We start from the raw sequence: 15,808 nt of genomic DNA, 5'->3' as shown, positions 1-15,808 counted from the left end.
AACAATTTTTTGGCAGTGTAGCAGTGGTAAGTTAATTTGCAGTGCTTCACCTTACTGTGAACAGTAATCTGCTTCTTCATAAGGTGTTATTTCCACTGTCCTAAAATATGGAGTTCATAATAGGCAGTTGATCAGTATGCACAGAGTATTGCGCTGGCATTAGCTGGAGTCTCTGATGTCCTTTATCAGGGTATTTGTAGACAATTTCACAGGAGCAAAAATCTGGCAATTTTTGTGTAATCATTGGGTGAAACCACTTACTCCTTGGGGGTTGTCTTACTCTTTTGGATGAAAATAGTTTTTTCTTGTTATGGGGACGTAGTCATTAAAATACTAGTCTATTTTCATGTGGCAGATTTCTGAAAAGTCATTGATTAGTCATCAGAATATGAAAAAGCTTTAATCTGGTGTACACGGTGGGTTTTAGCATGCTCCTTTCTGTCCTTTGACCTTACCCTATCTTGCGACTATCCTCTGATACATGTTCTTCCAACTAGTTTATTAATAACTCTTGTAATCCAGTAACAAGGTAGTGGGTAAGATGATGGAAAAAATAGAGATGTAAAAACAGTGGGGAAGACCAAATGAACTGATGATTAATAGAAGGAAGTTTGTGTTTCTTCCTTGGGCTGGTGGATAGACAGAATAATGAAGTAGGGAAGAAAGCTGAGCTTTCTCTCCAGGCCACTGATCTGGATTGCAAACTGTTGGAAAGGTTCTTTACTAAAAAAATAAAGAGAAAAGAACATTATTAATCTGTTTTTCAGCAAAAGTCTCATCTATTATTGATTATTTATTTAGGTTATTCTTTCCTGGCCTTTGAGTATTCCATTTTGAGATGTTTGAACTTCTGTAGTAAAAGGGATAGTATCTGAAACCACAGAATCTTAGCACTGGAATACTAGATTTTTGTGGTATAAGTGCTAATGTCTCACTGTCCCCTGTTACCTGTCCATTTATTTATTACTCAGAGAGCTTCTGTTTCTATGCCTACATGTTTCAAAGTACTATTTAAGTTGTACTTACCTGATTAGGCAAATTCTGTAGTGAACAGTTTTTGAAGAGTTGAGAGTGCATCTGAAGTGGAACTTAGCTCTGGAAATAGCACAGGGGCTTGGAAAGCTTTCTTACTATGGATGAGGGAGAGAGGATTGTTATGTATTACAAAATAAGGAAGAAGTGTAGTTAGTAGAGTGTGGGCAGCATGCTTAGGCTGATCATGAAGAGACAAGGTCTGCAAAATCCTTAATGGTCAGAAATGGCAAAGATCCCTTCCTGAGATCCTGTTTAGAAATATCCTCAGCCAAGTGAACAGCTATGGCAAGGGTTTGCTGCAATACTGACTTGTAGAAAGAAACTTTTATGATTGGGTAACTGAAGCTGTGTCCTAAACGATGTTCTACTACAGATTCATAATTACAGCTGAAGCACAGCCTGGACAAATAACTTGGCAACTTCTGGAATCTGGTCTTATTTCTGTCAAAGGAGATTTTGTTATGGAATTACTAATGTCTAAAAAGATACATAGTATTATTCTGCCATAATGTAGAATTAGTTGGACACTCTTACATTTGTTGGATATTGATGAGATATCCATGCCATGTATCTACTCACCCCCATATATAAATGTCATATACTGGGGTTCACATGAGGAGTGCCTGAGGAGTCATGGCAGTCTCATTTTTTTTCACTTCTGAGGCTTTTTATGTTTGTGGCATTTTACTTCTGCAAAAGGTGGAGCACTGGTAAATCAGAATACAGGCCCGTGCCTGTCATGCAGACACAGAGTGCTGGATTTCTTCACCTTTAAGTAGCTCCTTCACTGAGTCCAACTGCTCTCGTCTCACTTGTTGACCAGGTCCTGCTTCAGTGATCTCCTTTTTTGCAACCTGAGTGCCCCGTGGAGGTGAAGGACACAGCCTGAGCTGGCTTCATCAGTCAGCAGAACAAATGGGCTTGCTGTGCCGAACATCGGGCCATCTCGGATTCCACCTCTTTTATAGAGATGAGTGATGAAGAGGGGCTCGTTCCGCTTTGCCGCTGTATTAATACACATCAGGGGCCAGCTCCCGGCACTAAATCACGCTACTGCATACATCTGTTATCGGACTCCTCACCAGTGTGATGAACAAGACTGCAGATAGAGGCTTCCTCGTGTCATTCTTTATAGGATTTTCCTAAAAGAATAAATAGCTCAAATCTCTGCCAACACTATCCCCTGTCATTGTGATGAATTTAGCTTCTTTCTTAAACATGCAGCTACAAATCTTCCCCTGTCGCCTCACCCCCCCCACCATGCACAGAAAGTTTTGAGTTGAATTTGGCTGAAATCAGAAGATGCTAATAAGAGGCAGATGAGATGTGGATGCTGTTTTCCCTCCTCGGTGCAGGAATGAGAAAAGGCAGCTAGAGATAATACTTATTTGGGAACCAAGCAACTAAATTTATTCCATGTCTTCTCACATATTTTCAAGACTCTGAGTATTTATGAGTTCTGGTAAAGTATCTTTTCCCAGAGACCATTGCGTGAACATCAAAAAACTGCATTACTGTAGAAGTGTCTTGGGTCTCTATTGTATTGCTATAGTATTAAAGTTCTGGTATTAATCCTGCTCTTTGAGGCTAACTGGCCTAAATACCATAACTGAGCTGTTGAGAACAACAAAACGTGGGTAGAAAATTCAGAATTAACTTGCACTTTAGGAAATGACTTTTATCAAAATTAAGTTGGGCAAACTTATGCAAATATTTAGAGAGACTGAAAATTAATGTTTTCCACACGACACAATTGAACAGTGTGAGCCCTAAAGCATGAGGCCTTTACCTGATAAGAGCAAAAATCTGACTGGTGTAATTTGGCAGTAGAATAAGGAAATCTGGAGGAAGTTAAGGTTGACTGTACTGGATTAGACCAGAATTTCATCCAACTCAGTGACCAATAGCCAGTGCCTAGGGAGGAAGATGATTTGTGGTGGTAAAGGTCCTTTGACCTTTCAGTGATCTGAGACTTGGAAGGCATGGATAGTGTCCTTGTGTTTAATTTCCACTGCAGTACAGTCGATTTGGAATAATATCCCTAGTGGCACAGTAGAGCTTGTCTGAGAAATTCTGCATAAAATGTTATTCTCATGGAAGTTATTCTCTGGTTTGAAAGGAATCTGATGAAGACTGTCACGTCTGTCTTCGTTTTGTCAGAATAGGCCACAAGTACAGATGGTTGTGTCATAAATGGTGAACAACTAACAATCTTTACACTGTTGTTTTTAGTGTTTATATGGTTTAATCCTCTGTGTATGTATGTAGCAGTGCACATGGTAACTGGCATCCTAATCAGCTATTACAGTGAGTCTAGGGTAAAAATCTACATAAATAGAATTTTTGTCTGCTTTGGCATGTATTCACACCTAGCTTGTAAAAAAGGTGACAGCAGCCTGTGAAACTGCTTATCAGAGAGCAGTCTGATGAATAGTAGCAATTTGGTGAATTTTCCTTCTTCTATTTCTTGCTAATTATTCACTCTTTGCCATACCCAGAAACAATAAGCCAGTTTCAGTCTTTTCTTTTTCTCTTTTTATGAGGAAAGATGGAGAGCCTGAGTGTGGAGGCTGCTAGCAAGGGGCACATAGTGTGATTGTGAGTTTAAGGACTGACAGTTGTTGGGGTATTTTCACATTTCATATGACCTTCACATGAAGGAAGATGATGGGCTAGATCTAAAATTGCAAGGTACTTCTGTTAGCTGTGTTGTAGCAGTATGGGAATGACTCACTGTTTTGGATTTACAGAAGCAGCATTGTTGGGGTTCCAGATCTACTGAATGTGGAACCTCAAGCATGGAACTGACTTTTTATTTAAACTTCAAAGCAATCCATCCTCTAGTTGAGGCTTGCTGTGGCCTCTTTATCCTTCATCCACTACAGAGCAGCAGATGCAACTTGTAATTAAAACACACAAACAGCTATTATCTGTTGTGAGACTACAATGAAGAAATGCATTTTGTATCGAAGTAGTTACTTGTGTAAAAAATTCTGTTTGCTCCAAAGACTCCTATGACAATTACTCTTCTTTACCAGGCGCTGTTCTGCTTGTGAGGATTTAGTTGGTTCAGGGTACTGAGAAATGGAATAAACTCTCATATATCTAGGTTTTTGGCAATCCTTCTGGAAATTTGGGTGACTGTTGGGTTGAGCTATGGATCTGCAAATCTCTCTGGCTATTATGGCCTGTCCCATTTTGAAGCAGTGATTGTATTGAGAAAATGAGAATGAATTTCAACCTAGTTTGGCAAGTAGTTTCTTGTCATAATATGCTGATTTACCATTTTGGATATATGTGTTGGTTCATGGTACCGCCCTTACTGGGGAAGTATGTTTTCCTCTTTAGATGAGCTCAGCAACCTGAAATTTGCCACAGCTTCACAGACTTTGAAAGTCTCAAGTAGAGAATTAATTTAGTCTTTGCAAGGAGTCTTAAGTTATTTTAAGATGAATGATTGTGAATTGATTCACATTAAATATGGGAGAGCTAAAACTTCTGGTTTTCAACAGGAACTCTGACTAAGGGAACTAGTTAGTGGACTGGGAACTTAGAGTTTTGAATGTGTGAATCGTTAGAGCAAAATTGTTAATGCTATCAAGAACCTCTGTTTCAGAGGAATTTGGATGAAGAACTTTTAGAAATTCAATAAATAATATCCTCATAAATGAAATTATGTATATGAGGAGTTTGCCATGAAGTTAGTTGTTCTAACATTTTTTTATTGCCCTTTCTTACTGTCTTCCTCTGTTCCCCTTTCCTGCAATTTTATATTTCAGCAACTTTATCTGTCCACATGGATGCAGCAGAATCAGAGCTACCAGCAGCACCATCCTTGAGATCCCAGAACTCTGAGTGGACTGGGAAAACACCAGCAGCTGAGAAATCTACTATTGCTGCCTCCAGTAACTTTTTTAAAATGCCACCAGAGAAGAGCCCTGGATACAGCTAAAAGGGAAGCACTGCAACTGTAAAGGCTTGCTTGACTTTGGAAGTGTTTGATTCTGGTGTTTGTCTGCACCAAACATCTTGTGTGGCAGTGTGGTATCTTCAGTATTGGTGCGTGGTACATGCCATCATCCAGGCTGGTCTGTGTGCCTCACACACCTAAATCATGTTTGTGAATCTATGTTTAAGAAAAGGTAATCAGTGTTGGGACTGCAGTGGCTTTTAGAAATTTTCCTGCTATCACTGTATTTATTACGAATTCATCTCTTTTCCTGGTTCCAGCTCATATGTAATGGGTCATGTACAGGTTTTCTTTGGGGTTTTCAGATCCTTATTCACCCTCTGGACATGTTGCTCGTTTGTGTACTTGGCATTCTCAGGGTGAAAGTCCCACTGCCATTCAGGGAGGCAGGAGTCTCCCTCTGCTTGCTTCCAGACCAGAAGGATTTCTTGGCTGGGGAATGAGGAGGGAATGCTAACGCATTGAAACATGGAACCTGAATCCTGTATTAGAAGAATGTTTTCTGGCCATGTGCTAACAGACTCAAATCATGTTGCTTCTGGCAAAGCAAATATGGTGCTTGTCTTTGTAGAAATTGCCATTAGCACACTGGCGGCATTGTCCATTCAACCTTTTCCTTCTCCCTTACTCTGAATGTGTTCAGTCTTTATTGCATATTGCATGTTCATTCCTGAACCTCCTACTGGATAAGGATTTGGGAGAGCTACTTGGACTGAATGTGCAAGCTGCTGTCCTGGATGGAAACCCAGAGCCTTGAATATTGTTGCAGTGTGGTAGAAGATTATACAAAACATCCATATCTCAGTATATAAATTAAAAAATGTCTGTTAGTGTTGCTAAAGGATGCTTGTTGAAGTTAACATGCCATTGAACAAAAAAGCCATTTAAAGTGTCACCTGAGTTCAGAGCATTATAGGTATAGATCAGACTCCTTCTGTATCATGCTTCATCTTCCTTCAAAAGTATTGTCTGCTACACCTACTGGAGGTGTCTCCACCTGCTGATAATTGCACATTACACTGCAGTGTACACTAAAGAGATTCTCTTCGTAGAACGTCCACTCGGTCTGCTGTTACCTCCTGTGTTGCAGAATATATGGACAGGGATTTCTTCTCTCTCTGTAATAACTCTGGAGCTTATCTTCAACTATGTTTTAAGAATATGTACTTGTATAGCATGTACCAAGGAACAGGTGGCCTCCCAGCTTCTTAAGTCCTTTAAGTCCTATTTGTATGAATAGAACTTTTTGCTTTCCTTGTGTGGAGCTTTCAGACAGGACTGTTTAAACTTGTAAAATCTGTTTTGATTGTGGCAGTTCATCTAGCATTCTTAAGCAGATGGCAAAATTGGTGTGATTTTACTGATTTTGCAGTGTTCTGTTCTCTTATGAATCAAATGACTGAGGGACAGATTTGATTGGGTGAATATGAAGCAGTGATTTATATTAGCTGTGTGTTAAAATGGGAAATGGTCATAATATACACAAAACAAACTGAATGACTGTAAATCATGATTGACAGATATAGTTAGTTATACTACATGCACACTGTGTCTGATCCCCTAATACCTACTTATTCTTGGGGAGACATCCAAATTGGATTTATATTTTGCAGCACAAGCAAACTGTCAGATCTGTCACTATAAATCCTTCTCAAAACGCTTTTTTTTTCTTTCTTTTTTTTTTTAATTTTTTTTTATTTGCGTGGTCCATTTAAGAAGTAATTAGAACGGGGAAACCCTTTTTACCTTAATGATGGAATACAGAAGTCCATTTGGATTACAGGACAAGATGTAATAGTTTATAAAGGAAGAAGTGTTCCTGTTTTAAAGTTGTCATGGCTTTTTCTTATTTGTAGCTATTTTGAACAACGATGCCTAAGGGGTAACACAGGAAGTTTCAACACTGGAGGGCCTGTAATCTAAAACATCTGAAAAGAAGGTAAACCTGAAGAGTAGTAGTTTGACTATCTAGTACTCGTGAATACAGTGAATGGGAAAGGTGATAATGTTCTCCTGACAACTTGCATAAAAAATTTAGGATTTGAAGCCTTGTAATCTAAGCTGCATGCTGCTCTAATGATAATGAATGGTTCCCTGAAAGAGTATTTGTGAAATTGACTGGTTTTGATCTTGTGGAGTATCCTCCACAACCTCTCTTAGTTTGAGTCTGTTCAAGAGATTTACTCAGATTACTGACCATTCAGCTTTATGCAATAAATACAATTTATTTTATTTACATACTATTTTAGCCATTGTATTCCCTTTTAAAAGTCAGTTGTGATAAATCTTGCTGCATTCTAAGTATTGTCCAAATAGTTTTTTTCTCTTCTGTGATGTCAGGATGCTTTAAAAGCTTTTTCAAGAAAGGTGTTAGGGAATCAAGAGCTTTCATCTCATTGTGGTGGTGGAGGGGTGGGTTGCAATGCTTCATGTGATTTTTCTCTGGGTGCAGGGAAAGAGAATTTATCATATTTTCCTATTGAGGTCAGTAGCACTGTTATCTGGTTAAGCCCTTACTTAGGTTGTAAGCTCCTAGGAGGTATTTCTTGTCTTTAAAGGCAGATTGTACCCGTGGCAGTACTGAAGAGCAGCTGTGGCAGTGTCTTGACAAGCCATACTTCCTGACATGGCAACTTTCTGGAAGTTCCAGGAGACTCCAATTATTGCAGCTGCCCTGTCTTTTCTATTTCTAGGTTAGAATCCATTTACAAATCAGTCAGATTCTCAACCAAATTCTCCTGAGTGGTAGGCAACCTAAATGGATCATCTATCTTGTTACTCTAGGGTATATAAAATATATCTTCAGACTTCAGTAACTTGATACAGATTTTAGTACCTACAGCATTATGAGATGAATAAAATAAGTCCATTGATTTGCCTCTTTTTTTTCATCTAAGGCAGATTTCTTAGAACTCACTCTGCTCACACAGTACTTGGTGTGAAGGATACTGCTTCCCATATGGATTACTTGAGCAGAAAGGAATAATAACATGCCTTGCTTTAGTTGCTGTGCTTCTGCCAAGATGGTCCAGTATGTGATTATTGCTCCAAAGATATTCAGCTCACTCGTATTTCACTTTTTGTGCACCAGGACTTCCCAGTCTTTTTTCAGTTTTGTCTTCTCTCTAGTTGTCTTCCTCCTTGTGCTTATGGGACACTTCAACTTTGCAGACAGGACCTGGGAATACCATACTACAGTGACAAGCAAGTCTGGGAAATTCCTGAAGTATGTTGAAGATAATTTGTAGTCACAAGTACTCAACCAACTAGGAAAGATCCCCTCCTAAACCTGTTATTTATTAATGAAGAAGGATTTTTGAGAGATATGGTGGTAGGTGGCTGCCTTTGCCACAGGATCGTGAAATGGGTCGTTTTAAAATCTTTGATGTAATGAGAGAAATGGTCAGCAAGGTTCCTACCCTGAGTGTCAACAGAGCTGACTTTAGGCAACTCAGTGAGCTAGTTACTAGTGTGCTGTTCCTTGAGTCTGGTCAGTTTTTAGGAATCACCTTTTAAAAGCACAAGAGCAGGTGATCTCTGTGTTGAAAGTCAAACAAGCCATGCAGAAGCCCAGCTGAACACGGAACTCCTCTTGAATCTCAGAAGGAGAAGGATTCTATGATCTCTGGAAGCAAGGTCAAGGTTCACAGAAAAATTACAGAGCTGTAGTTCACATATGCAGGGAGAAGATATTAAAGACCAAGACTTTAATTAGAGTTGAAACTGGCCAGAATTGTTGTGTTAGACAAGCAAGGGTTTTTGAAGTACATAAATAGCAATAGGAGGTCTAAGGAAAACATTGGACTGATATTTGTTGTGAATGATCACCTGACAAATTGGAGTGAAGAAAAGGTGGGGGGCATTCAGTACTTTTTTTTTTTGCCTTGGTCTCATTATAATACTGACAGACCTTGGGCTGCTCTGTCTTCTGATTTGGAGCATCGTTACTGTGGGAATAGTGACTTTGTGCACATGGAGATTGTAAGGGACCATCTGAATGTTTGTAAGTCTATAAAGCCAGGTGGGGTTCATCCCAGAGTACTGAAGGAGCTAGTGGTTGTTGTAGCGTGACCTCTCTCAATCCCTACCAAAGTCTGGGAAAGGTCTATCTTTGGGAGTCTGGGAAAGGTTTATCCTGACTAAAATCTACTCAGTGTTATTCTAGTTTACTAGAAGGGCATGAAGTGAGACCCAAGAAACACAGACCTACTAGTCTAGCCCCAGCACCTGGAAAAATTGTAGAGGAGATCATACTGGGTGCTACTGAAAGGCAATTAACGTCCTTTAAATCATAGAATCATAGAATATACTGAGTTGGAAGGGACCCACAAGGATCACCAAGTCCAACCAAACAGGTCTGGTGAGTGACGTGGTGGTTGATGGTGAAGGTGTTGATACATACCCCTTCTTGCCTCTGGGGACCTCCTGCAATTGCAACAGTTTTTCACAGATGGCAGTGACCAATCTTAAAATGACACACTTCTGTGTATAGGGAGAAGATGGACAGAAAGAGAAATCAAAAACTGAGAGAAGCACGTTTCCTAGTTGTTCTTTGCACATTTCTGGTGGTTCAGTGAGCTCTAGTCAGGATTAGTGCCCAGCTTGGTAAGTCCTGGAGAAGACTGAACTAAAAGAATGTAGTTTCTGTCATGATGGATTTATGATTTTAAGGTACAGTAACAAGTGGAGAAAGCAGCAAAACAGGAGCTGGAGAGAAACTTGTTAGAGGCTGGGACTAGTGCTACTGGATGATAGATTAGCTTTGTGATTGTGGTATGCAGAGGTGTGTCTTGCCAGCATCATTCTTGAATAATGTCATTGAGTAGGTTAGTGCTGTCCTTCAAACTGTAGGTGCTCTTGCTGTTATATTCTGGATGTTGTGGAGATCTGCTTAGTGGGCAGAGGATGAGAAGGGAAATTGTAGGAAGGGCAACAAGAAGCATGATGGAGTGCCTCTTTTATTGTCGCCCCTTCTGTACTGAAGAAGGAAGATGCTACAAAAACCTTGTGCCTAGATACATACAAAAAGTATGTGTGCCTAGATATTGAAAAGAAATTATGTTAAGAGGATAGGAACTTTGCTTCATTGTCTTGAGGAACAGTTTGTAACCAGAGAATTTTTCAGTAAAGGAAAAGTAAAGGATACTACATTTGTTCAGAAAATGTATTTTAATGGTCTGTTAGGAAACCATCAAAGGAAGATGAACTTATGTTCTCATTGTTTTACTTCATTTCTGTGGTTTTGTTTCCTATATTCTGTTGCAGTTTTTGTTTTGTGATTGTGACATCCTTTTGTACCATCAAGTGGAGGAAAAATTCTTTACAGTAATGCTTCTTAAGGCATGAAGCATAAGGGGACGCTTGCTATACAGGAGGTAAAAGATTATCCTTAGGCCATTAACTTTACCCAGTACAACGCTTGAACTCAGCACAGAGGACATAATGGCTTAATTGTACCAAAGCCTCTCTTTTTAAGAGAGTGAATAGTGCCACAGATGAGTGCCACAGTGCCACAGGCAGGTCAGCTAAACTGGCAGCAGTGCCTGCAGACCCACATGTGGCTGGGCCTCAGTCATTTGACATCTAATACAGATTTACATTGTAGAGACAGAAGGAACTTTCAACATCGTTCTCAACTTTAATGTGGTGAGAATGCCTTCCCATGCAAGCATGGCTGTCACTGTGAGTCCAGCCAGCTGAAAATATGTGCTCACTGGCTTGCTGTGTCAAGAGAATTCTTGTACCAGCTTCAAGAATTGGTAAAACTGGAAAATGGACTGGTACAGCCTGTTATATCAAAGATGCAAAATATATATACTTGCAGACAATAATCAAGAAAAGTATTGCTGAGTCCTGGATATTATGAGCTAGAGTATTCAATGTCCTGAAGCAGAGATGCCAGTATTAGGATGATCAGGGTTTTGCAAAGCTGCCCTCTTGTCCTTGTAAACTCTGAAGGAAATGGGATGAACAGCCTGAAAAATGCTGTACTGTGTCAGACCAAAGGTCTGCTTGTCTTGGTAGTCTGTCTCTCACAGTGACCAGGTTTGCCTACCTGGGGGGTACTGTAAACATAAAGCAGTAATATAGGGATACTTTTTTTTAGTGTTCTCTTAGCCCAGTGTCCTGCCTCAAAAAAGATGTACAAACTTTTTTTGATGCTGGAGAAAACATCTTTGAACTTTTGGTTATAGTATTTATCCTGCAATGGGATTTAAATATATTTTTACAAGGACACATCCTGATGATGAAAGCATCAAGTAAGGATTAGCATATCTTTTTTTGTAGTCAGTTTTCTTATTAATTACTGTCTTTATAAGTAAATAGCATCTTCTCTTGGAATATTTTTTTCCTAATATCAACATCCTGACATTGCTTCTTACCATGCTTTTTTTTCAGCAAGGGTGAAAAATCTTGTTCTTTCTTTTCAATGATGCTTTTTTGACATGTATTTGTATGCCCAGTCAACAAGTCCTATGTAAGCCACTAACCCATATAAATCATTTTTCATAAGCTTCATACTGTAAAACTTGTCATTTAACCTTTAATTGTGCTCCTGCATGAAAATCCCCAGTATTCCACATCCATATGCATTCATTTCTAGTGTCTATACTTAAAGTATTCTTCAGAGTTACAGAGTAACTGTTAAGAGTCACCTGTGGTACTCCTCATAGAGTGTTCTGATATTGCTATTCAGGCTTCCTATACTCATATAGCCAAATATGCTGCCAGTCTTTGCTGCCCAAACGATGCTGTAACCACTACCGTAGGAGGTGGTATTCAGGCAGTTGAACCTAAAATTCTTACCACTGCTTTTTAATGTACAAGGTCCTAGAAAGTAAGAATTATTTTTTTTTAATTCAAAAATCTATTGCATTTCCTTTAGCAGTATTATAGTGCAATTTTGTACCAATCGTATTTATAGTTTGCAATACTTAAGAGCTCAGTCTGTTTAGTTTTATCAGAAGAAAATCAAAGGTGTCATGCCTGTGTGGTAGAAAACCTTTATGGCATTGGAAATTCTAAGTAATAAAGCATCTTTTTTGTTGCAGGTGGCATATAAATTAACTTGGAGCTAAAGCCTAGGCTGCATAGATTGGTGCATGTGAGATTTCATTTCTGGAGGCATTTCTAAGAGGCCCATGATCTGAGCCTGGGCTGGTCTGACCAGAGTCCTTGGGCACTGCCAAAGTCCTTGAATTCTCCCTCAGGTTTTGACAACACCACATAGTGAGCCAAAGCTACCATCAGTTGCATTTCAGCTTCCTCCTGCTGTCAAAGAGGGCTCTCCTAGAGATAGCTCACAAAAGGTCTACTCAGAGTCTGCGAAGAGCTGCCTTGTGCATGTCCCACATATTTTATGAGGTCATAAGATTTAGCTGTTTGATAGGGGTTGGACTCTGGGTTCTTGGGACTTTATTTTAAGGGTAACATGTAAATAAGAAAGATTCCTGCTTGTATTCCTCTGTTTTAAATAAGATGTGTATTCTCTGAATGAGGCTCTTGCAGAATCTCTGTTCTGATTATAGAAACTGGAAATAAATCAATATATGAAAGAAGTGTTTTATCTGATATAAAGGAACTGAGTTGAGATGGGGGAAGAGAGGTTTTGCTGACATTTGCCTAGATTTACAGTATTGGGCTCTCCATTAATCTGCATGCTTCCTTGACCGTTTCCGTAAGTATAAAGCATAAACTGTAATCTGAAGGTCTGTAGGGAGTTACTGTGCTTTTCTTGCTTTGAATTGCAAACCTGAGTGAAGGATTTGAGGTAATTTATCATGTCCATTCTTTGGAGTTTTTTTTGTAATGATTTTGTTTCCCAGTTTGTCAGGACATTGTCTCTAGACAAGTGAGATGCTGCTCCCTGTTTGGAATTTGAAACAATTCCAGAGTTTCTTAAATAGCCTTTCATTTCTAAGGCACTGCTTCAGATCTGCCCAGTTCCAAATGGGATGTCATTTAAATGAGCAGGTCAGTTTCAATTGATAGTTTAATGGATATCAATTCATTTTGCCAACACTAACTAACATCCTTTTAAGATAGATTGGCATAATTCTTTTTTACCATGATAACATGACTTCAAAGATCAAATGAACAGAGGACTTCTAATTTTCTTTTGCCTATGCCTGTGTCCCAGTTATTAATAGCTATGCATATTTGTGGTAGGAGCAACACAGGAATCCCTTTACCTTAACTGTTCCAATGAATAAACTGTAAAAATTAGATCCCAAGTGGACTAAATGTTTTTAAACAAAAAGATCAAGATCCTTTGGAAATGGCTTCAAGTTTTTAACACCATATTGGCAGTAGAGGGTTGTCCCATTTTTAAAAGTAGTTATTTTTCTCATCTCATCACAAGCTGCACCTGTGAGAATTGTGAAATGTTCCCTGTGAAATATGCTGATTTTTTTTAGGTATAAGTAGTTGGAACAAGGAGCAATAGATTGTCTTATGGGAAGGACTCAGATTTGGCAAACTACTGGTAATGTCAAAAATTTCAGATGTCTAAAAATTAGCTGTTTCAGTTTTGCACCTACTTGCAATTTTGTAATTTTAAAATTTTTAGTAAATAAGAATTTAATCTGATAATTTGATTAATTTCTATTTAAAAAGGAAAAACTGAATGTGCTTTTTTACATGTGCTTGATTTTACATCCCAGGGCTGAGAATTTTCTCAGTTCAGTTTGAATAACTGATGGTAAGTTTGATAACAGGGCTGACTATGATGGCATTCATCAATTTTGATTTTTTTCAAGCCATGAAACCTTTCTTCGTGCTTTTTCAGCTCATAAAAATCAACTGAAACTACAGATGAATGCAAGTAGACTTGCTATGTTCTAATGGAGAACAACTCACATATAAATAAAAGGGTATATCCAATCTGGGGTACAAATTTTGTTCTCTACTGGCATAGAGTAATTTCTCAGTAAGAACAGATACATACATTCTTTTTTTTAATGAAATATAGTATAGGTTTTCAAAGTAGTAAACTATATTAATTTAATTCATTTTCGGTGAGGGAGTGACAGAGAGGTGTCTAAATATGAGAATGTGAGCAGATCTTAGGAGTTGCTGCAATAGGGCAGATGGAGCACACAGAGTTTTCAAAACACACTTTAAAAATTGTACTGGAGATTGGAGAATTGTACCTAAAGATTGGAGAAATCTTCTTCTGAGAAGTGTCATCACTCACAGACTGCCTGCAGGTGCAGTGATGGCAGACCAGTGGTTCTGATAAACTAATGCCAGCACTGACACTGATGTTTCCCTCGTAATTTTGACACCAGCTTCCTGAGAGGTTTGCCAGTTTTGCCTTAGGACTCTTCATCCTGGTTCACAAAATAATTTGCAAATGCTTGGACTCACCTAGCCCTCCTCCATGGGGAAACATGTTCCCATTTTGAGCCAGACACTCCTGCTGCTGAATGTTGTATGGTGAGTGAAAGAAGTACTGGGTTTTCTTTCTTGGTCATCCAGTGAACAGCAAGGGGAGCTTTCCTGAATCTTTTATCCCTTACTGCTCCTTTCGGATACTGTGGAGATCGGAAGAAGGGAATTACACATGCAGGGTTTGATTCCTGGGTGGGGAGAGGGGGCCATGAGGTGTGGCTGTTGTTCTGCACTCAAGCAATGCAGGAACTGCCTGGGGAAGGTGACATTTCACCCTTCTCCCCACACTGATAGGCTGCACGACTCTAAACCATGGGCTTCATCTGCTTACATATGTATTTAGACATTTAAATAAGAATCTTCTTCAGCACCCCCACCCACCCCTCAAGTAACAAATAAACCAGAACATTTGTGCTCTGATGACAAAGCTGCAATTTGAGTGGCCCATGTTGCTGTAATGAGTGCCCTTCTGCATGTGCAGTGCAATGCAATCAGGCACTTGCATGATAGGTTTGAGGGTTGTGTGTCTCAGTCTGTCCATCTGCCCCCTTCACACGGGGTCCTTAGTGTAGGACAGTTGAGACTCTCTGAATGAACAGCTGCTGGCTTGGATTTTTTTTTCTCCCCCTTACTTAGGCTGACTTCAAGCTTTATTTACTGCACAACATCCAGACTCCACTCTGAAGAGCAAAGATATTTGTTAGTATCTTCAGGATATCTCCTGCTGTGACAGCTTAGACTGTTAATGATTTTGTGTGCTGAGCATTTGGATGTTACTGTCACCCTTATTGCCTAAGTGAGGAATTTGAGACTGAAGCAAAACCCTTTTTTTTTTTTTTTGTAATTTGAAGGGCCTAAGATGAGATACACAGACAGTGGCAATTTGCAGGGGCTGACTTTGTACCCTTTTGTGGGTTCAAATCACATTTCTTACAAACTTCCTTATCACCTATAAGTGCTCAGAGATTCTTCACATCCAGCCACAATTATTGATGAGGTGAGGAGCACTGTCCTTATTGCTGAAGTCTTTCTATGGCTTCTCAGCTAAGAGAGAGATGGTAGCAGGCAGGCATCTCTCCAGGGCTGATGGTCAATTGCTTTCATTATGAGAACCCAGACAGCATCCTGCTTTGTCCTTTTTGTCATTGGGCCTGACTCATTTGTGCTCATCTCCTTCAGTTCTTGCCCTTCACCTCTCTGGAGGCATGCCTTCTATGGCTCTGTATAAAAAGTCTCAAAAATAAACTCTGTAATAATTTGATTTAGCATTACTGTAAAGGGTATGGACCAAGGGACAACTTAGGATGGCAGAAAAGAGATTTCTACCTTTTTGAGTATTTTTGTCTGTAACCAGATATATGTATATCTGTGTGTATATATTTTATTTATTTTTGAGCTAGGACTTGGTAT

The 15,808-nt window shown here is 39.3% G+C and overlaps 1 protein-coding gene across 9 annotated transcripts in view; it reads left to right on the top strand.

Annotated features, from left to right (window-relative positions):
• GPATCH2L (G-patch domain containing 2 like) overlaps positions 1–12,564 on the top strand; it is a 39,394-nt gene extending 26,830 nt beyond the window's left edge. For 6 of the 9 annotated variants that reach the window (XM_074542582.1, XM_074542581.1, XM_074542583.1 and 3 more), the window contains one exon: positions 4,815–12,564. In XM_074542582.1, the coding sequence (XP_074398683.1) occupies positions 4,815–4,987 (173 nt within the window). In that variant the 3' untranslated portion in view covers positions 4,988–12,564. Of the gene's footprint in view, positions 1–1,858; positions 1,979–4,814 lie in introns of those variants that run through there. The other 3 variants (XM_074542588.1, XM_074542587.1, XM_074542589.1) reach the window with 3 other exon arrangements.
• Positions 12,565–15,808: the final 3,244 nt, after the last annotated feature.

This window comes from Zonotrichia albicollis, chromosome 6, assembly GCF_047830755.1.
Source record: "Zonotrichia albicollis isolate bZonAlb1 chromosome 6, bZonAlb1.hap1, whole genome shotgun sequence".
Classification (NCBI taxonomy): Eukaryota; Metazoa; Chordata; class Aves; order Passeriformes; family Passerellidae; genus Zonotrichia; species Zonotrichia albicollis.
The sequence above is the reverse complement of the archived record's forward strand: the minus strand, read 5'-3'. Positions and strand labels throughout refer to the sequence as shown.